Source organism: Lipotes vexillifer, unplaced genomic scaffold (genome assembly GCF_000442215.2).
Source record: "Lipotes vexillifer unplaced genomic scaffold, Lipotes_vexillifer_v1.1 scaffold299, whole genome shotgun sequence".
Taxonomy (NCBI): domain Eukaryota; kingdom Metazoa; phylum Chordata; class Mammalia; order Artiodactyla; family Lipotidae; genus Lipotes; species Lipotes vexillifer.
Genome location: NW_006784347.1, coordinates 444,628 through 467,267, shown reverse-complemented (window position 1 = coordinate 467,267; position 22,640 = coordinate 444,628). Strand labels below are relative to the sequence as shown.

The following is a 22,640-nucleotide window of genomic DNA, read 5'->3' as shown; positions in this document are numbered from 1 at the left end:
GAATGCATGGGTGAATGGTAGCATATGAACCAGCATAGCACTTGAGTAAATATTTGCAAAAATAGATTTGATTAAAACTAATGCACATTGAAAAGACCTTTCAACAGATTAATAGGAGCTCTATTGTTGCAGAGGCCAGAAACCTTTACTAACTCTCTGACTACTCTCTTCCCTCACATCCCAAGAAGCATATTTGCACAACTGATTGATTTTGTCTTCAAATATGTATGTGTGTGTGTGTGTGTGTGTACACACACACACACACACACACACACATACACAGAATCCAACCACTTCGGTCCAACAGCGGTTCTTTCTGCTCCTCTGTTTACTATCCACTCATCCACATGTCAACACAATAGCAAATTGATCCTTTTAAACCATAAGTCAGATCATTGCTCCCTTCTGCTTGAAACTCTCCAGTGATTTACCATCTGGCCATAAAAGCTGAAAGACAGGGAGTTACAAGGCCCTGCACCCCCACTTACCTCCTCTGCCTTGAGCTTCTGCCTCAGACTCCACTCATTCATTTTCCTTCAGCCATACCAAATTCCTTACAGTTCTTAAAGTTATCAAGCTGGCTCCAACCTTGAAACTGCTGCATTAGCTCTTCCTGCAGATATTCCCAAAGTTTGTTCCCAAGTTTCTTTCCAATATTTGTTCAGACACCACCTTCTCGGTGCATTTTCCCCTGACCGCCTAATATGAAAGAGTGCCTACTCCCACTTTATTATCCTCTCACTGTCCTTTAGTTTTTTAGCATTTAACACTTTCCAATGTGCAACATAAAATTTACTTACTCATATTGTTGATATTTTGTCTTTGTCCCAGTATTAGAATTGTAAGCACTTTGAGGGATGAGTTTGGATAGGAGTAGGGAGAAGGATATGTCTTTTTTCTTTCCTGTACCCCCAGCACCTAAAAAATGTTTGATGAATGGAGACACGGTGGCTTGATTTGAATGAATGAAAGCCAAAACAAAGATTAGCTGGGTCTAACTAACCCAGCTTTTATCCCTAGTTCTGCCACGGATTGGCCTATTGACATGACCTTCGACCTGCATCCTCCCTGGGTCTATAAAATGATGGGGAATAAATGGTCCCTACTAGGCCTTTTAAAGCTTTCACAGGAGGGTGTCTTTGTAGTCTCTCAGGTGTTTTTTAGAAATTATTTGGTAGTTTAAGGAGAAAAATTTCCCTTTGGAAAATATTGGCTGTTTTATCCTGACTTACCTTCTCACCTAAGAAAAATTGAGGGAGTAACTTTATACCTAATAGTTGGATTTATTTAGGCTCCTAGCTATAGTTAATATAAACTTAATATTTTCTCATTCAAGGGCAAAAAGTTTTTAACATAAAAGTCAAAAAATAATTATTATGCATTTCCTTTCTTGGTGTATAACTCTGCTAGGGAATATGGGAGATTCGAATATATTTGTATTTTGTCTGAGTCCTCAAGGATCTTACCATTAGTTAACGTTTAAATGACAAATTGAGGCAACAATAAATGAAATAAATAATTTGGCCTAAGGTTCTGCTCTGAAAATGAGATTTAAATATACAGAATGTAAGATAAAATCACAATGCTTTAGGAAGTCTGGCAATGTGGATAAAGAAAATAAGGGGCTCAGTTAAACCAGGGATGTTTTCTTGGAAGGAGGTGGGACTTGGCCTTTACAAGCTTTTTGAAGCATAACCTTTTGGATAGATAAATGTAAGAGAAGGGCAGAATCAGTATAAACAAAGACATAAGAACAGGTAGTAGGTAGTATTGTAACCTTTAGTTGCATTTCTTTACCTACTACTTTGTAATAACCCCCAGCTCTCAACAACTTCATATATATTCAGACATTTTCTTAGGGGGTAATGCAGTTAGTGTAACAATATTTGGAGAAAGTAGTTGGAAATAGATAAATAAGGTAGGGACGGATTATGGACTATGCCAAGATGAGTTTGGGCTAGCTTTATATAGGAGATGGGGAGGTGGTTTAGGCTCTTAAGCAGAGAAGATGTTGAATGCAATATTCTGAGAAGGGAATGTTGTACAAAATAGCTGCTTTTTACAAACAGTTTTTACTTTGAAATGGAAAAGTTTGTGAGGTCTGTTTTATGCTTCTGATTGAAACAAGAAAATATTTTGTAGAAGTTCTTTTAGCCAGGGCTTCCCTGGTGGCTCAGTGGTTGAGAGTCCGCCTGCCAATGCAGGGGACGCGGGTTCGTGCCCCGGTCTGGGAAGATCCCACATGCCGCGGAGCGGCTGGGCCCGTGAACCATGGCCGCTGAGCCTGCATGTCCGGAGCCTGTGCTCCGCAATGGGAGAGGCCACAACAGTGAAAAAGGAGTTCTTTTATCCAGAGAAACCCCATTTTGAAAGCTAGGGCAAATGTTTCTTGCTTTCTTAATAACCTCTCCCTCTTTCTGCAGAGTCTCTGCTGCATTTTCTACATAGCCTATGTATAGTCTTATTCCAGAATAGGAAACTTGTTGTTTCTCTTATGGGGGGTCGGATGGGGAGGTCCTGTTTTTCTTCCCTTTTAAACTGAGGTAAAATTCCATTGTTCCCTCTTAACCACCACTGGAACCCCAGTCTCTTACATCTCGGTATTTCACGGAGATTTTTGTATTAGAAATAACCCCAGGGACAGGATCATTTGGTTCATTGGCTCACAAGAGCCTATGTCATAATGGCCTAGGGAGCTCAAATTGATAAGTCAAAGTTTTTAGGCCCTGAAATCTGTTGATATATTTTAGGATGTTCTCTGGGGGATTCTGATGCTGAGTCAAGATGATTGAGTCTAGTATTTTTCAGTTTAGAGCTTGCATTAAGATGTACCAGGGAAGCTTTTTAAAAACAGAATACCCAGCTCCCTACCTCAGAGTTTCTGAGTAGATTTGATGTTGGACCTGGGCAGGTATAGTTTGATAAGGTTTCCCCCAAGTGATTCTAATACAAAATTTCCATTAAGAGCTTCTCATCAGTCAGATCTCCTTATTTTCTAGACCAGAGAAAGAGAACCAAAGAGCACTTGCATCCCAGTCTTTCTGTTACACAGTGTCATAACTGGATTTTGGTCACCTCTACTTGTGTTCATGGGAGATTCATGTCTGTGGCTTTTGTTTATTTTTCATAGTAAGCTAACTTCTGTCTTCACCAAGCTGGGCCCATGCTGGCTACGGAGAGGATTGGTGGAGTCATTTTAAATTTCTTTTTACATTTTTTATTTTCTGGGATGAATGTAAAATCTGAGCTTGAAATTGTCAAGCAGGAACCTAATCTGGAGTAATGCTTATGCTTGTGAGAAACAGGTGTCTATGGAACAGTTTTAAGTTTTTGGTTTCTAAGATACTGACCATAGAGACTGTTCCACCTTTGTTTCACCCGGTGGTTGTGCTTGCTCAGAGATAGTTGGTTTAGCTCATCATTTATAATTGTAGCATTTCTAGTTTGGTCATCCTTAAGCCACATTTTTGATCAAGTTAAGTAGAAAAACTGCATTGCTATTGTTAATATGGTATAGTCTGGTTGGTGATATAGTGTAAAATACCATACTCTGATAAAGATCCCAGATCTGGAAGATGTGAATAAAAGATGCTACAAGCCATGTAGGTCCATACATTCAAGTGGAAGAAAGGGGAAGCTTGGGTTTGAGTCTTAGGTTGTATTCATGGCTACTGCTAGGGCCTTTTGTTGAAATCACTCTTGGAAGAGCAAAGCTGCTGGTGGTATATTTTGTTTCAGAACCATAGGATAAAGGAAAAGGCCTCTGGTAAACCAGACCCACCCTGCCCCTTACGCTTGATATTAACTACTAAATTAAATTTGTAACTTACACCACTTAAGCTGTTTTTCTCTCTGTCCTGCAGGGGTTGATAGTTCTTGGAGAGGCACCTCCCCCAGAGCACACAACAGACTTATTTCTTCCACTTAGTTCTGAGGTGAAGACAGATCATGGGAATGATAAATTGGTAAGTATAAAAGACAGAAAAGGGAAAATGAGTGAGAATTTGGGGTGTAGCTTCAGCATAGTTTGTTCTCTATAATAAGGATCCTTGCATTGGCTGAAGGAAGGGGTTGTATCCCCTTTTATCACCTCTGGCATTTTAAGCCCTGAATTCCCAAATAGGGCACCACAGGGCCCCTCGAGCAGTTGTGTAGCTGACTTTAAAATTTAAAAGCAGCTTCTAACTCTCAAGACAACACAGCCAGAGCAAGTGTGACATTATGGAATATTCCTGGGAATTAGGAGACCATGTGGCTCTGATAACTTTGATAAGTAAGGTAACCTTTCTGGGCCACTATAAAATGGAAAGGTCAGACTAGAGGTTTAACTCACAAAGATGTTGAAAATGGTGTTTGAGTTACCCCCTTTAATTCTGTAATGAGGATAAAGCTGTCGTTTTTTGTAATCTTCTGTTTCCTTAGAGCCTAGCTCAAATCCCTCTTCATAATTCCTTCCCTTTTCCTATTTCTCTGAACACCAAAATTAGTTTCTTTTCCTTCTGAATTCCAAGACCACTTTTACTTTATTTCTTTCATATTTTTACTTTTCTCAAAAGGTCACGGGCTTTTATGAGTATTAACATTTCTTGTTTTAAGTAGTTGGATCTAAGGAAAACTCCTAGATTTGTGTATGAATGAAATTTGATTTTAGACTTAACAGAGAAGTTGCAAAAGCAAGTACACAAGAGTCCCCACATATCCTTCCCCTGCTTCCCCTAGCGTTAACAGCTTGCATAACCATTGTTCCGTGTCAAAACGAGGAATTAACATTGATGCAGACTACAGATTTTATTCCAGTTTCACTTATTTTCTCATTTATGCCGCCTTTTTTTGGTCCAGAGTTCCACATTCCATAAAGTTGTCATATCTCTCTTCTTTTTTTTTTGCGGTACGCGGGCCTCTCACTGTTGTGGCCTCCCCCGTTGCGGAGCACAGGCTCCGGACGCGCAGGCTCAGCGGCCCTTGCTCACAGGCCCAGCCGCTCCACGGCACGTGGGATCTTCCCGGACCGGGGGGCACGAACCCGCGTCCCCTGCCTCGGCAGGCGGCCTCTCAACCACTGCGCCACCAGGGAAGCCCTGTCATATCTCTTTAAAGTCTCTTCCAGTGTGTGAGAGCACCTCAGTTTTTGTCTTTCATGACCTTGACACAAGAGTATTGGTAAGTTATTATGTGTAATGTTCCTCAGAATGGAGTTGCCAGATGTTTTTTCGTTAAAGGTTATGCATTTTTTGCAGTAATTCCACAGAAGTGATACTGTGCCCTTCTCAGTATACCATATTAGGGGTACAAGATGATGGTGATAGCTTTTTCACTTGGTTAATGTGATGCCTGCCAGGTTTCTCCACTGTATAAAGTTAGTATTTTTCCCTTTGTAATGAATGACTATCTCATGGGGGGATACTATGCATTTTTCTGTTGCTCATTATACTTTCCTTTTATTTCTTTTATTTATTTATTTAACATCTTTATTGGAGTATAATTGCTTTACAATGGTGTGTGAGTTTCTGCTTTATAACAGTGAATCAGTTATACATGTACATATGTTCCCACATCTCCTCCCTCTTGCGTCTCCCTCCCTCCCACCCTCCCTATCCCACCCCTCTAGGTGGTCGCAAAGCACTGAGCTGATCTCTCTGTGCTATGCGGCTGCTTCCCACTAGCTATCTACCTTACGTTTGGTAGTGTATATATGTCCAGCTCATTATACTTTAATCCACAGTTTTATCATCTACTGGTGGATTTTTCCTGCAAAATTACTGCAGTAATTATTGCTGTGGTGTTTACTAAATGGTGGTTTTCTGTTTTCTACATTTGTTCATTGGAATTCTGTTAGGAAGAGCTGTCTTTTCTCCCTCATTTATTTCGTCCATCAGTCAGTTACTTATTTCAGGATGGTTTTATGGATATTAATTTTACATTATGGATTATAATCGACTACTATTAGTAGTTATTCAGTTGCAGTTGTCTGAACTTTTGGCATTGGGACCTCTTTCAGATTGGCGTCTGTGTCCTTTCAATATGCCCCCCGCCCCCTGTTTTTTGAACACTCACTTTCTGGCACCCCACAATGTTCCAGGCTCATCTTTCTTGTATTTTACCTGTTCCAGCCCTGCTTCTTTTTATTGGAGAACAGGGTTTTGAAACCAAGATCTGGGTACTAGTTGTGCTCATTGCTACTTGGTGTCATTGCTTCTATCTAGGACTTCTCAACAAAGCTAGTAAATATATATATGTATGCTGCTGCATGCATACACACACATATATTTTGTTATCTACCCATCTGTATATACACTAAAAACCATGAGTTTATACTAGTACCAGTCTAACACCACAGCCTTCCTCCTTCCTTATTGATACTTATTTGTTCAATCCTAGTACCAAATAGTTTCATAATTGCCAGCTCATACTCCTGTGAGAAATATCTTTACTAACCAGAGTACAATATTGTATACAGTATGTTAGCACTATAATAAACCGTCAAAATACTATTTCCCCAAAGTTGTTCTTAGGTTAGTTCACCTTTCAGTGTGACTATGCAATTATTTTGTGATACAGTTACGTTCTGTTACTATAGTATTCCACTTCTTGTTGCCCACACACACAGTAGTTGATATTTATTATTTTTTGAGTATGCAAAACATTACTACTGTGCTAAGAATTAAAGCTGTACAAAAGGCTATAGCCCTGTTCCTATTTCCACCTTCTTTCCATTGTGTTCCCACCTCCTGTAGGTAGCCAGTTTTATTAGTTTTTGCATTATCCTTCCTTTCCGTAGATTTGAAATTGAGGAGGTTTTTTGTTTGTTTTAGCAAAAACATTGCTTCTGTGGCTTTTGACAAATGACATCATTATTTGTGTTTGCTTTTATTTGCAAAATAAGCCTCACTTTAAAACATTTTTTTGGTCTGCATTGGGTCTTCGTTGCTGCGTATGGGCTTCTCATTGCAGTGGCTTCTCTTGTTGCAGAGCACGGGCTCTAGGTGCATGGGCTTCAGTAGTTGTGGTGTGCAGGCTCTAGGGCACGCGGGCTTCAGTAGTTGTGGCACACAGGCTTAATTGCTCCGTGGTGTGTAGGATCTTCCTGGATCAGGGATCAAACCCGTGTCCCCTGCATTGGCAGGCGGATTCTTAACCACTGCACTACCAGGGAAGTCCCAAGCCTCATTCTTTTACCTTTCCTTGCTTTGTGGAATTGATGGAGTTAACAAGTGAACTATTAAGTAAAGGACTAATGCTTTCCCAGAAGTAAAGCATACAAAAATGTAAGCTATTGCTTTTTCTTTTTAAACATTCAAGGTATAATCTTCCTACCATTGGTTACACGGGAACAGTGTTCTTTTCCTTGAAGTTTTGCAGTCATCAGGGACAATGAATGGTGCATTGGCCCCCATGAGGGTTTTGAGATAGAGAGTAGAGGGTTAGATACTGGCTGGGGAACGTTTGATCCACAGTATTAAAAAACACTGACTGACCAATTAGGATTTTTTAAATAAATTGGGCTGTGGATAAATAAGTTGAACAGTAAGAATTTATAAGGCTGTTTTTGCAATTACTGTATTACTCTAGATTCTAGAGAAAGATTTTCAACAGTGTTGGTAAATACAGATCTTAGGTTTAGTAGTCTCTGGACTTGTAACAACATGATGCTGGTTGCATTTTTAGAAACGAATAATTCAAAGTTTTGTTTTTAACTTTCTTTTTTTTTTAATCGGAGTATAATTGCTTTACAGTGTTGTGTTAGTTTCTGCTGTACAGTGAAGTGAATCAGCAATATGTGTATATATATCCCCTCTCTCTTGGACCTCCCTCCCCCTGCCATCCCACCCATATAGGTCATCACAGAGCACCGAGCTGAGCTCCCTGTGCTATAGAGCAGGTTCCCACTAGCTATCTGTTTTACCCATGGTAGCGTATTTATGTCAAACCTAATCTCCCAAAGTTGTTTTAATATAATTATAGATTATATTTTGACCTCAATATAGAGACATAGGAAAGTGAGGCACATAGTCCCATTTTACATATGCAGAATTTGAAGCCTAGGTAAGTAACTTGGTGGAAGTGGAATTTTCAGAAAGTTCCACTTCCACTTTAGCACAATTTCTTGGCCGTGGTGCTAGTTCATGGAAATGACTGTTATACTCTTTATGGGCCAGCAGTATTTTGGTAATTTTAAGCAGGACTATGCTGGGTAACATTGAGATGGAGAGCATTTTGACCCAGAAATGAAAGTTGAATTCCTTACATTCAGTTAGCCTTTTCTTTCCATTTTGATAACGTTTGTCAGAAAGGTAATAACTAACCAAAACAGAACGGTTAAATTTTCTAGACAAACAAATATGGTGCATCTAAGGAAAATGGTATTTCAAACAGTTACAGCATGGCGTTACTTGAATGACTAAAGTAAAGATACATACACACATATCTTGCGTACACACCTAGAGATTTATTTTATTACGTGTTTTTAAGTTGTGTGCCTTTTGATTTTTACCCCTTTACTTTCTCTACTTTTTAGTAAAACAAATTCAGTGAACATGGGTTCTCAGACCCCAGAAAAATCCCGCCCCCCAAATAAACCTTAATTTAATCTAGTTTTTCTTTAAGGGCTCTTTGTCACACTTAATTGTTCTGGCCAAGAAGGTGGAGTAATGAATCAAACAGATGCCTACTTTATAAGAATAACAAATAGAATCTCACTGCTGTGTTATTCCATACATCTGGCCCTTTCAGTCAAGGAAAAAAAATCACTTCAGTAACCCTGCTTGCTACCTTTAACTCTAAGATTTCCCCAAAAGGTAATCCCAGGGGCTCTGCTTTAGAAAAAGGAGGGATTACAGAAGCACTCTACCTACTACTTCACTTCACCTTTTCTGTTCTTTTCTGGCTGTGGGACGCATGTACCCTCAGAGTGTATCTGAACATCACATAAAACTCAAGAGAAGCTCTATAACAACTCCTATTTACAGTTTCCCATTGGATGGCAAATATCTGAGTCATGCTTTAGTTTCCTGAAAATATTAATGATGTAAACCACTGCAGTAATAACAATCAGGCTTAAATTAATGTGTGGATTTAATATTTGTGAAGTGTTTGTTAATGTTTCTCTACCCTGTCTTTGCAGTCTTTTGGACTGCAAGATAAGGAGTGTTCACTTTTTCTTAAAGCAATGTGAATGCATTTAAGAAACTCTAAGTAAAATTACATGTGTTTGTGAGGTGTGTTTTTCTTTTTCTAGATGAAACACTATTAGAGGATTGGAGTTAATATTTTAAGCTCTTTGAATTTGAGAATGAATGATGAACCTAGTTGCCCCAGTGCCCTGCTTTAGATCTCAGGGTGATTACATGTAGGATATCCCAAGGTTTCTAAGCAGATCCTTCTAAATATTCAGTGCCTCCTTGTATGGTTGGGATTGGAATTCAAGCACGTTTCCTCTCTGACTTTGATGCTCTTAATTGCTATGTGCTTCTGTATCCTTGACAAGCATTTCTGTGCTTAAATAACCTTTTGCCTGTTGACTTCTATTTTAATTTTGGGGCTGGATTACCCCCAGGAAAGTTCCAAGTTCCTCTAAGAAAAATAATAGAATACACATTGAAGATTAACGGCCTTTAAATATACTTATATATCTGTAGGCATGAAAAACAAGGATAGATTATTAGCCAAGAAAAGTAAACTTGTTTTGAAATGAGATTTTGTTAAAGAATGGCAACAGTTTGTCTTGACAGGTATCCTGGTGGTTAGTTCTCCATAATCCCTAGAAAATAAATCTTAATCAAATGAGAGTCAACCTATTGCTTAAACGTGGCACCTTGTAAAACATGTAGATATATAAACCAGATCTCTGTCATAATTTAATGCTAAAAGCTATTGTTTTAAGTGAATATAAAGTTGACAGAAGTTCTTCAGATCAACACCAAAAAGTTCATAGTCACAGCGTTTTCATGTTGAAAGGAAACTTTTTCATCCAAACCAGAACTTCAGAAATCTAGGAAAGCTGTAACATGGCTGGAGTCACACATCTCCTAGTTAACAGCAGCCTGAATCTTAAATCTTTCTGTCCTTTGTCATATCATAATGCTTGTTTGGGCTTTTTAAGGTGTTCCCTGAATGGTAAATCCTCATTAGCACTTAGGAGGGTATTGGGTTTATCTGGGTTTTTTTTTTAATGTTAAAGATATTATCTAAATGTAAAGAAAACTTCAAATGGTCCTATTCTGCCTCTTTTTAAAAAACTTTTATTTATTTATTTTTGGCTGCACTGGGTCATTGTTGCTGCATGTGGGCTTTCTCTAGTTGCGGCGAGCGGGGGCTACTCTTCGTTGTGGTGCGCAGGCTTCTTATTGAGGTGGCTTCTGTTGTTGTGGAGCACGGGCTCTAGGCACGCGGGTTTCAGTAGTTGTGGCACATGGGATCAGTAGTTGTGGCTCCCAGGCTCTAGAGCGTGGGCTCAGTAGTTGTGGTGCACGGGCTTTGTTGCTCTGCGGCATGTGGCATCTTCCCAGACCAGGGCTTGAACCCGTGTCCCCTGCATTGGCAGGCAGATTCTTAACCACTGTGCCACCAGTGAAGTCTCTATTCTGCCTCTTTAACACTATTTTTACCTTGTCATTATCTGTGTACATATATTTTTAGTCGCCACAATTATATTAAAAATATTTTGAATTGAGCCCCTTTCCAAAATCATTTCTGCCTATTGTTTTCTATATTTAAATATTCTTCTGGGTAAAGGAAGAGGAAATATCCTTTATGATTATCTTCAATATTCTGATTTGGTGTACCACATTTTATAACTATGCCCCAGGTGTTGAGCATTTAAGTTATTGATCCATATCATTGCAGTGACAAGCTTTGTGTGTAAGATTTGGGGGTATGTTTTGTTCAGTTATTTCTTTAAGATAGATTTTAAGGATGAGTGAAATACTTTGTCAGAAGACATGAACATCTTTATAACTCTTACACATTACTTTCCATGAGGAAATCAGTGTGGCTTTTAAGGCAATGAGTACATGAGCCAAATTTACCATAATTCTGGTGGTGTTGACTAATATAATTGTTCAAGATATACCAGTAAATGTACAGGGTATCTAACAGGGAAGACAGAACACTTTCCCAGTGTTTACTCATTGTAATTTACTCATGTGTCTTGTCTGTTTGTATACCCTGATCTAACGTTTTGGATAATTTGTATTAAATTTTTAAAATTAGCTTCCCAATGTATTGTCCTTTCTTGAGACTGTTCTCAGGTCTTCAGATCCTTTGGTGTTTTCTCCTTAGGGGTAAAAAGATCAAAAGAGAAATATAACAATACTGATAAATAGAATTTCAGCCTCAAAATATTGGCTTTGATATATATTGGTAGCAGTTACAGGAAAGGGGATGTCAAAACACCCCAAAGTCAGTTTGAGTGTAAGGCAGAGACAAAGACCACAGCCATTCTGTGGTATTCCAACAACTCCCAGAGCCGAGGGATAACTGAGCTGTGGCTTTATTGCCAATACCTCAGACACTCCATGTGATTGACATCTCATGGCTGCCCCTACCCCTTTTAGCCTAGTAAATATATAATTTCTTTTGAAATAGTGAAATTCCAACTTTTCCAAATTTTTTTCCTACCTCCCTTTTTTCATTTTATATTGTAAGCATATACAATTGACTCTTGAACAACATGGGATTTAATCCACGTATAATGTATAGTCAGCCCTCCCTATCCACAGTTCCTCCACATCTGCAGATTCAACCAACCACAGACTGTGTAATACTTTAGTATTTACTATTGAAACATATCCACGTATAAATGGATTCCTGCACTTCAAATCCAAAAGTTGTTTGAGGGTCAGCTGTATTTGTATAGTCCAAAGTTACTACCTGATAGCATTAGGTAATTATTAGTTATTCATTGTCATTTTATTAATTGTTTCTATTTCTTTTATCACAGGGGTGAAATATATATAGAGAGAGAGTGAGAAAGTGAGAGAGAGTATGGTTTTCTGGAAACAAGCTTCCAGCATACACTGCGAAGTTAAGCAGATATTAACTACATTTAAATTTCCTCTTAGTTGTCTTCCTACTGAACTTATGTACCCTTCTTGACCCTTAGGTTGAAAACTTGACTCTTGGTACTATATAATTGTTTTGCTGTGCTTCTGTTCCATGGAGTCATTAGGTCATTTCCCTGTCAGTAGGCACTTTACTACTTTTGGTCTGTTAAATATCTTAATTCCTAACCCTTCCCTCCAAAGCAAATTCTCCAAATTTTGCCAAAGCAAAATCTCGAAAGCTGATTCTCTTAATTATTTTCTTTCTTCCTCAATCATACGAGTGATTTTGGTTTTGGTTTTTTTAAGGCCAAAAAATGCATTTATTTGGGATTTGTGAGGACTGCAGCCCAGGAGACACAAATCCAAGAAACACTTAAATGTGTTCCATAAATGAGTTTTTTTTCAAGTTGGTCATCAGAAATTTTAGGTATTTCATTAAAATGAAATGGTGCTGCTTTTCAGGCTGGTGCTGTTGGTTAAATGTTGATAGTATATTTTCATTTTTCTTCTCATTAAGATTGAGTCTGTTTCTCAACCACTGGAAAACCATGGTGCCTCTGGTCATCCTTCAGAGTCATTGTCTACTAAATCATGTGGAGCATTGAGACCTGTCAATGGAGTTATTAATACGTAAGTTTTATCTGTTCTGCATACTTCTTTTATTCAGCAGGCTTGTGAAAGATGGATTTGAGGCTCTTAATTATCCCTAGCCAGGAGTAACCCTGGTTTAAAGAAGCAGAAACCTTATCACTTCATAATATTGTGCATGCCTCCTCCTACTGTAGCAAGTATATTTTAAGTAGCCTCCTAATGTATTTTCCTGTTACTTACTGCGGCCTAATATCGACTCAGCATGGAGAAAAATTAAAAGTCCTAAAGTTATTATGAATCATTGTGATTGGTCCTGTCTTGGTAGAATTCCTCAGAAATATTTACATAAAATCCTCTGCTGTAGAACAGATTAGATCCCTAAAGGCTGTAAATCTGTGTTTATGAAAGATCGAGGAATCCTTCTGCAAGTGAACAATGAGTACACATCCCTAATAGACAAGTTTCACAGGAGAACTGATTCTCAATATATATTAAAAATATTCTTACCAGTTGCAATTTTCTAGACTTTTAAGAATTCATGTTTTTGTTGTAGAAGAGAACTTAATCACTAGAACCTGAGTTCACTTATTGACTTTTGCATTTTTCAGACATGGTAGAGTAACATCCACCAAGAGCACCTTAAAAATAAGCACAGATACTGCGTAGCCACTTAGATTAACAGACATCAGCATCAAGAGGTGACCTCTGTGTGCTCTAGAACACGTTTGTGTCTGTGAACGTTTGCAAGTAGAGGTGGTTGAATAAGTATTAAAGGCTTTGTTTCCTTTTGTCTTATAAGAAGTGAATATTCTTCCTTCCCCTTGTGTAGTCTTCAGCCTGTCTTGGCAGACCACATTCCAGGTGACAACTCTGATGCTGAGGAACAACTGCATAAAAAGCAAAGACTGAATCTAGTTTCTTCATCAACTGATGGCACCTGTGTGGCAGCTCGAACACGTCCTGTGCTGAGCTGTAAGAAACGGAGGCTTGTTCGACCCAACAGCATCGTGCCTCTTTCCAAGAAGGTCAGTACCAGTGAGACTTGGTCACTGTTAAACAGTGAGCCAGATGCTCAGATAGAGGTACTAGTTTCTTGCCAGCTTTGGTTCTTTTAACCAGTGTTTTCCAAACTTGGCTAACCACCAAGGCTTCCTGCAGAGCTTTAAAAAATACTAGGTTCCTGAGCCCTGTTTCCTAGAGATGCTGGTTTCGTTGCTCTGGAGTTGGGCCTGGGAATCTTGTTTTCAGAAAACAAAAAGCTCCTAGGTGACTCTTCAGCCAGGTTTGGAAACCATTGGCTTGAGATGTTAATAGAAATGGGAGAGAGGAAGTTGGAAGTTCTGCCATCAACACTTTGAAGGAGAGCGGTGTGTCTTCTCACTTATACTGTTATCGCTGAAAATGGCAATGTGGAATGCTTTCCTTTAAAATAAGAATCTCCATTAAAATTTCTAAGTTGATGATACTAAACGAATGTTTGTCTTCACAGACAAAATGGAGATTATTTTACAACTACAGGAAACTTGATTGCTGACTCTTCAAATAGCAGGGTTGGATTTAGTTCAAAACCAACGAAATAGTACTCCAGTGAAAATAATACCATGCAGTGATTAAGAGCATTAACTTTGAAGAGGACAGACTTGGGTTTGAATCATGGCACTGCCACTTAGTAGTTTGTGTTTGGGGCATGTTAACACCCCACCCCACCCCACAGTGCCTCAGAGATCTCATAGGGTTGTTTCAGGATTAACTGAAATGTATATAATTTGCTTATTGGGGTATCTGGCTGCTAAGTTACTAGTACAAGATGACTCTTGCTGTTTACCCTTTTATTTTTATTAATTCATTCACTCATTCAACAGATCTTTTTTTGAGTTCCTACAATAAGCTAGATCTGTTCTATGCACTGAGAATACAACACTAAACAAAACAGACAAAAATTCTTACCCTCATGAAATAACCTAATGGGTAGAGACAGAAAATAAAGCAATAAAATGAAGTATATGGGGGCTTCCCTGGTGGCGCAGTGGTTGAGAGTCCGCCTGCCGATGCAGAGGACACAGGTTCGTGCCCCAGTCCGGGAAGATCCCACATGCCGTGGAGCGGCTGGGCCCGTGAGCCACGGCCTCTGAGCCTGTGCTCCGCAACGGGAGAGGCCACAGCAGTGAGAGGCCCGCGTATCTCCCCCCACCAAAAAAAAAAAAAATCAAGTATATGGTATGTTCTATAGTGTTAAGTTCTGGGGAGAAAAATGCAGCAGAGGAAGGGAATAGGGAATGGTGGGGAACTCAGTTGGAATTCAGCCTTGATAACATTTTTTTATTCCAAGTCTTTGGAGATGTGAAAGATAAGAAACTGGGAAGGAGTGACCAGTGAAGCAGAAGTAAAACCAAGAGAGTGTGGTATGTGGAAGGCAAGTGAAGAAAATGTTTCAGAAAGGAGGGAATGATCATCTCTGTTAGATGCTGCAGATGGGTCAAGTTAGGTGAAGACTAAGAATTGACCATAGGATTTCGTGGGGCCAGGGTTGCTTGAGACCTTTGTAAGCAGTTTTGTTAGAGGTAGAAGAGTGAAATTCTGATTGGATCAGGTTCAGGAGAGAATGGAACGGAAGGAATTGAGGGAACCATCATAGATAACACTTTCAAAGAGTATTTCTTTAAAGGAGAACAGAGAAATAACCTGTTTGACTGAAAGAGAATGTTTCTTAAGATAATGCTATTACAGTATATTTGCTGGTGAGAAAACTGAGGACAAGGGAGAGGAGATAATTGTTGGAAGCATTAATATTTGGACAGTAGATTTTCACTGCTTGGCTTTTTTTGTTATAGTATGCATTTGGACTATAATTTTGCCATGATCATTCATTCATTCATTTATGGCTGTGTTGGGTCTTCGTTGCTGTGCGCAGGCTTTCTCTAGCTGCAGAGAGCGGGGGCTACTCTTAGTTGAGGTGTGCAGGCTTCTCATTGCGGTGGTTTCTATTGTTGTGGAGCACGGCCTCTAGGTGCGTGGGCTTCAGTAGTTGTGGCTCGTGGGCTCTAGAGCACAGGCTCACTAGTTGTGGCTCACAGGCTTAGTTGCTCTGTGGCATGTGGGATCTTCCCAGACCAGGGCTCAAACCCATGTTCCCTGCGTTGGCAGGTGGATTCTTAACCACTGTGCCACCAGGGAAGTCCCTTGCCATGATCTTTTTTTTTTAAAGGAAAGTATTATTAGTGAAAATTAACTATTAGGCTGTACCATTTCTCTCTTGTCTATTCCTCAGATTGCCTGAATTACCAAAATACCAGAAAAGAATTTTGTGGGTTTCTCATATGGACATTTGAATCAATTTTTTATTAATAGTCATATAAATCTAAATTATTTTCTGAACCGTTTTGAAGAGTTGATATTGGGAAAGCAAAGAAAACGGTATATTACTTCTAAGTATAAGAAAGTAGATTTTGGCCATGCCCTTGATGCTTTTAACAGAAACCTACCAACAACATCGCCTCATGGGGAAATAGTGTCCTTTCTCTGTTTCAGCAGTTGCTAGCCATGGTGCCATGACATCTAAGGGTGTGTTAAAATTTTTCTGAAGTATAGATTGGCCTCCTGGATTCTTTTCTTTTATATCTGTGAAGTAGCAAGGCTTCTTTGTTGCAGTTGACAGTAGTTTCTTCTTGTTCATGCCCCCAGACTGATGTACTTTTGAAGGTAGTACATATAAATGTTTACAACAAGGGGGAGACATACAAAGCATACTAAAGACCCTTTGGTTCCAATGCCGGTGTCTAAAACAATCATTCTGACATGCAGAAGTAAACTGCATGGAAAATAAGACAAATAAATAAGTTTAGTTTGGGAAATGAACCATTTGCTGATGATAGCAATAATGCTGGAGTTCTGCCAAAGTTGGAGACAAAGGCCATTCTCTCTGTCTTAGTTGCTCACTGTGTCTTCAGTGGATCCTTGCTCAGTGATATTTGCTGTTGAGCAAGTACCTTGCCCTCTACCATTTTGAGGTGATAGATTTGCCAAGCAAATTTATTCAGCAGTTTTGGGTCCCCACGGTGTTCCAGCACACCTGGGTTTCATTGGTGAACAAAAGTCCTTGCCCTCATGGAGCTTACTTTCTAGTGGCAGAGTACTCAGAAATCACCTAGTGCTTAGGACAATAGCCTCTAAACTTCTATGGGAGTGTTTTATATATGCATTATAAAACACATACAAAATAAATTTTGAAAGGCTGAGATAAAGTAAATAGAAGTAGAAGCCCTAATATTTTATTTATAAACTGTCTTCAAGCCAAAAGAATTTTTAAAAATACTTTAAACTAATATTCTGTGATTAACAGATAATGATGATAGAGCCTTACTTTCAGAGTGGACTTCCTCCATAACCATTGAATTGTTTTTTTGGGGTTTTTTTGCTTGTTCGTTTCTTTGTTTTTTTATTAAACAAAGGTGGCTTGGATTTTGCACTAAGATTTTTGGAATGTCTTTAAATTATGATGGATTTCAATTAATTTTTGTTCTTGGCAAATTCTCTATCAGATGTTGCAGTGTCTGTGAGCCAATAAAAGTAACACATTGCATTGCATTCTGATTACCACAACATACACTAAGATTTCTAAGTTAATTTTTTTTTAATGGTGCTTTATTTTCATAATTAGAAGGTGAAATAATTACCATTTCAAACAGACAGAGTTGAATATTTCCTATTTTGGTGCTTTTCTCTTCCCTGAAATGTATTCAAAGCCTTGCTTTGTTTTGTCTTTTTTAATTTTATTTTATTTATTTTTTTATACAGCAGGTTCTTATTAGTCATCCATTTTATACATATCAGTGTATACATGTCAATCCGAATCTCCCAGTTCATCACACCACCACCACCACCACCCGCTGCTTTCCCCCCTTGGTGTCCATACGTTTGTTCTCTACATCTGTGTCTCAGTTTCTGCCCTGCAAACCAGTTCATCTGTACCATTTTTCTAGGTTCCACATATATGTGTTAATGTACGATATTTGTTTTTCTCTTTCTAACTTCACTCTGTATGACAGTCTCTAGATCCATCCATGTCTCTACAAATGACCCAATTTCGTTCCTTTTTATGGCTGAGTAATATTCCATTGTATATATGTACCACATCTTCTTTATCCATTCATCTGTTGATGGGTGTGTAGGTTGCTTCCATGACCTGGCTATTGTAAATAGTGCTGCAATGAATATTGGGGTGCATGTGTCTTTTTAAATTATGGTTTTCTCTGCGTATATGCCCAGTAGTGGGATCACTGGGCCATATGGTAATTCTGTTTTTAGTTTTTTAAGGAACCTCCATACTGTTCTCCATAGTGGCTGTATCAATTTACATTCCCACCAGCAGTGCAGGAGGGTTCCCTTTTCTCCACACCCTCTCCAGCATTTGTTGTTTGTACATTTTCTGATGATGCCCATTCTAACTGGTGTGAGGTGATAGATACCTCATTGTAGTTTTGATTTGCATTTCTCTAATAATTAGTGATGTTGAGCAGCTTTTCATGTGCTTCTTGGCCATCTGATGTCTTCTTTGGAGAAATGTCTATTTAGGTCTTCTGCCCATTTTTGGATTGGGTTGTTTGTTTTTTTAATATTGAGCTGCATGAGCTGTTTATATATTTTGGAGATTAATCCTTTGTCCGTTGATTCGTTTGCAAATATTTTCTCCCATTCTGAGGGTTGTGTGTTCGTCGTCTTTGTGGTTTCCTTTGCTATGCAAAAGCTTTTAAGTTTCATTAGGTCCCGTTTGTTTATTTTTGTTTTTATTTCCATTACTCCAGGAGGTGGATCAAAAAAGATCTTGCTGTGATTTATGTCAGAGTGTTCTTCCTATATTTTCCTGTAAGAGTTTTATAGTGTCCAGTCTTAAATTTAGGTCTCTAATCCATTTTAAGTTTTTGTGTATGGTGTTAGGGAGTGTTCTAATTTCATTCTTTTACACGTAGCTGTCCAGTTTTCCCAGCACCACTTATTGAAGAGACTGTCTTTTCTCCATTGTATATCCTTGCCTCCTTTGTCGTAGATTGCTTGACCATAGGTGCGTGGGTTTATCTCTGGGCTTTCTATCTTGTTCCATTGATCTATATTTCTGTTTTTCTGCCAGTACCATATTGTCTTGATTACTGTAGCTTTGTAGTATAGTCTGAAGTCAGGGAGTCTGATTTCTCCAGCTCCGTTTTTTTTCCCTCAAGGCTGCTTTGGCTATTCGGGGTCTTCTGTGTCTCCATACAAATTTTAAGATTTTTTGTTCTAGTTCTGTAGAAAATGCCATTGGTAGTTTGATAGGGATTGCATTGAATCTGTAGATTGCTTGGGGTAGTATAGTCATTTTCACAGTATTGATGCTTCCAATCCAAGAACATGGTATATCTCTCCATCTGTTGGTATCATCTTTAATTTCTTTCATCAGTGTCTTATAGATTTCTGCATACAGGCCTTTTGTCTCCCTAGGTAGGTTTATTCCTAGGTATTTTATTCTTTTTGTTGCAGTGGTAAATGAGAGTGTTTCCTTAATTTCTCTTTCAGATTTTTCACCATTAGTGTATAGGAATGCAAGAGATTTCTGTGCATTAATTTTGTATCCTGAAACTTTACCAAATTCATTGATTAGCTCTAGTAGTTTTCTGGTGGCATCTTTAGGATTCTCTATGTGTAGTATCATGTCATCTGCAAACAGTGACAGTTTTACTTCTTCTTTCCAATTTGTATTCCTTTTATTTCTTTTTCTTCTCTGATTGCCGTGGCTAGGACTTCCAAAACTATGTTGAGTAATAGTGGTGAGAGTGGACATCCTTGTCTCGTTCCTGATCTTAGAGGAAATGCTTTCAGGTTTTCACCATTGACAATGATGTTTGCTGTGGGTTTGTTGTATATGGCCTTTATTATGTTGAGGTAAGTTCCCTCTATGCCCACTTTCTGGAGGGTTTTTTATCATAAATGGGTGTTGAATTTTGTCAAAAGTTTTCTCTGCGTCTATTGAGATGATCATATGGTTTTTGTTCTTCAGTTTGTTAATATGGTGTATCACATTGATTTGTGTATATTGAAGAATCCTTGCATCCCTGGGATAAATCCCACTTGATCATGATGTACGATCCTTTTAATGTGTTGTTGGATTCTGTTTGCTAGTATTTTGTTGAGGATTTTTGCATCTATATTCATCAGTGATCTTGGTCTGTAACTTTCTTTTTTTGTAGTATGTTTGTCTGGTTTTGGTATCAGGGTGATGGTGGCCTCATAGAATGAGTTTGGGAGTGTTCCTTCCTCTGCAGTTTTTTGGGAGAGTTTGAGAAGATTGGGTGTTAGCTCTTCTCTAAATGTTTGATAGAATTCACCTGTGAAGCCGTCTGGTCCTGGACTTTTGTTTGTTGGAAGATTTTTCATCATAGTTTCAGTTTCATTACTTGTGATTGGTCTGTTCATATTTTCTGTTTCTTCCTAGTTCAGTTCTGGAAGGTTATACCTTTCTAAGAATTTGTCCATTTCTTCCAGGTTGTCCCATTTTATTGGCATACAGTTGCTTGTAGTAGTCTCTTAGGATGCTTTGTATTTCTGCAGTGTCTGTTGTAACTTCTCCTTTTTCATTTCTAATTTTATTGATTTGAGTCCTCTCCCTCTTTTTCTTGATGAGTCTGGCTAATGGTGCATCAATTTTGTTTATCTTCTCAAAGAACCAGCTTTTAGTTTTATTGATCTTTGCTATTGTTTTCTTTGTTTCTATTTCATTTATTTCTGCTCTGATCTTTATGATTTCTTTCCTTCTGCTAACTTTGGGATTTGTTTGTTCTTCTTTCTTTAGTTCCTTTAGGTGTAAGTTTGGATTGTTTATTTGAGATTTTTCTTGTTTCATGAGGTAGGCTTGTGTAGCTATAAACTTCCCTCTTAGAACTGCTTTTGCTGCATCCCATGGGTTTTGGATCGTCGTGTTTTCATTGTCATTTGTCTCTAGGTATTTTTTGATTTCTTCAGTGATCTCTTGGTTATTTAGTAACGTATTGTTTAGTCTCCATGTGTTTGTGTTTTTTCCTTTTTTTCCCCTGTAATTGATTTCTAATCTCATAGCATTATGGTCAGAAAAGATGCTTGATATGATTTCAGTTTTCTTAAATTTAATGAGGTTTTATTTGTGACCCAAGATGTGAGCTGTCCTGGAGAATGTTCCGTGTGCACTTGAGAAGAAAGTGTAATCTGCTGTTTTTGGATGGAATGTCCTATAAATATCAATTAAATCTATCTGGTCTATTGTGTCATTTAAAGCTTGTGTTTCCTTATTAATTTTCTGTTTGAATGATCTGTCCATTGGTGTAAGTGAGGTGTTAAAGTACCCCACTACTATTGTGTTACTGTCGATTTCCTTTTTTATAGCTGTTAGCAGTTGCCTTATGTATTGAGGTGCTTCTATGTTGGGTGCATGTATCTTCTTCTTGGATTGATCCCTTGATCATTATGTAGTGTCCTTCCTTGTCTCTTGTAACATTCTTTAAAGTCCATTTTATCTGGTATGAGTATTGCTACTCCAGCTTTCTTTTGATTTCCATTTTTATGGAATATCTTGCTCCATCCCCTCACTTTCAGTCTGTATGTGTTCCTAGGTCTGAAGTGGGTCTCTTGTAGACAGCATATATATGGGTCTTGTTTTTGTATCCATTCAGCAAGCCTGTGTCTTTTGGTTGGAGCATTTAATCCATTCATGTTTAAGGTAATTATTGATGTGTATGTTCCTATTACCATTTTCTTAATTGTTTTGGGTTTGTTTTTCTAGGTCCTTTTCTTCTGTTGTGTTTCCCACTTAGAGAAGTTCCTTTAGCATTTGTTGTAGAGCTGGTTTTGTGGTGCTGAATTCTCTTAGCGTTTGCTTGTCTGTAAAGCTTTTGATTTCTCCATCGAATCTGAATGAGATCCTTGCCGGGTAGAGTAATCTTGGTTGTAGGTTCTTTCTTCCCTTTCATGCCACTCCCTTTCTGACTTGTAGAGTTTCTGCTGAGAAATCAGTTCTTAACCTTATGGGAGTTCCCTTCTATGTTATTTGTCATTTTTCCATTGCTGCTTTCAGTAATTTTTCTTTGTCTTTAATTTTTGCCAATTTGATTACTATGTGTCTCGGCATGTTTCTCCTTGGGTTTATCCTGTAGGGGACTCTCTGTGCTTCCTGGACTTGGGTGGCTATTTCCTTTCCCATGTTAGGGAAGTTTTCAACTATAATCTCATCAGATATTTTCTCAGGTCCTTTCTCTCTCTCTTCTCCTTCTGGGACCCCTGTAATGTGAATGTTGCTGTGTTTAATGTTGTCCCAGAGGTCTCTTAGGCTGTCTTCATTTCTTTTCATTCTTTTTTCTTTATTCTGTTCTGGAGCAGTGAATTCTACCATTCTGTTTTCCAGGTCACTTACTTGTACTTCTGCCTCAGTTATTCTGCTGCTATTGGTTCCTTCTAGTGTATTTTTCATTTCAGTTATTGTATTGTTCACTTATTGTATTATTTATTTGTTCTTTAATTCTTTTAAGTTTTTGTTAAACATTTCTTGCATCTTCTGAATTCTTCTTCTGGAAGGTTGCCTATCTCCACTTCATTTAGTTGTTTTTCTGGGGTTTTATCTTGTTCCTTCATCTGGTACGTAGCCCTCTCCCTTTTCATCTTGTCTGTCTTTCTGTGAATGTGGTTTTTGTTCCACAGGCTGCAGGATTGTAGTTCTTCTTGCTTCTGCTGCATTGGGTTCTTAATGGGAATTCCTTCAGAGAGAATTAATGCCATTACAGTATTAAGGGAACACAGAATTCTTTTTTTTTTTTTTCCTTGTGTTATGCGGGCCTCTCACTGTTGTGGCCTCTCCCATTTGCGGAGCACAGGCTCCGGACGCGCAGGCTCAGTGGCCATGGCTCACGGGCCCAGCCGCTCCGCGGCATGTGGGATCTTCCCGAAACGGGGCACGAACCCGCGTCTCCTGCATCGGCAGGCGGACTCTCAAGCACTGCGCCACCAGGGAAGCCC

The 22,640-nt window shown here is 38.6% G+C and overlaps 1 protein-coding gene across 1 annotated transcript in view; it reads left to right on the top strand.

The window, feature by feature from the left end:
- KANSL1 (KAT8 regulatory NSL complex subunit 1) overlaps positions 1-22,640 on the top strand; it is a 126,499-nt gene that overhangs the window by 68,805 nt on the left and 35,054 nt on the right. The window contains exons 3-5 of the mRNA XM_007456802.1: positions 3,864-3,965; positions 12,559-12,671; positions 13,462-13,657. Coding sequence (XP_007456864.1) covers positions 3,864-3,965; positions 12,559-12,671; positions 13,462-13,657 — 411 coding nt within the window. The remainder of the gene's footprint in view (positions 1-3,863; positions 3,966-12,558; positions 12,672-13,461; positions 13,658-22,640) is intronic.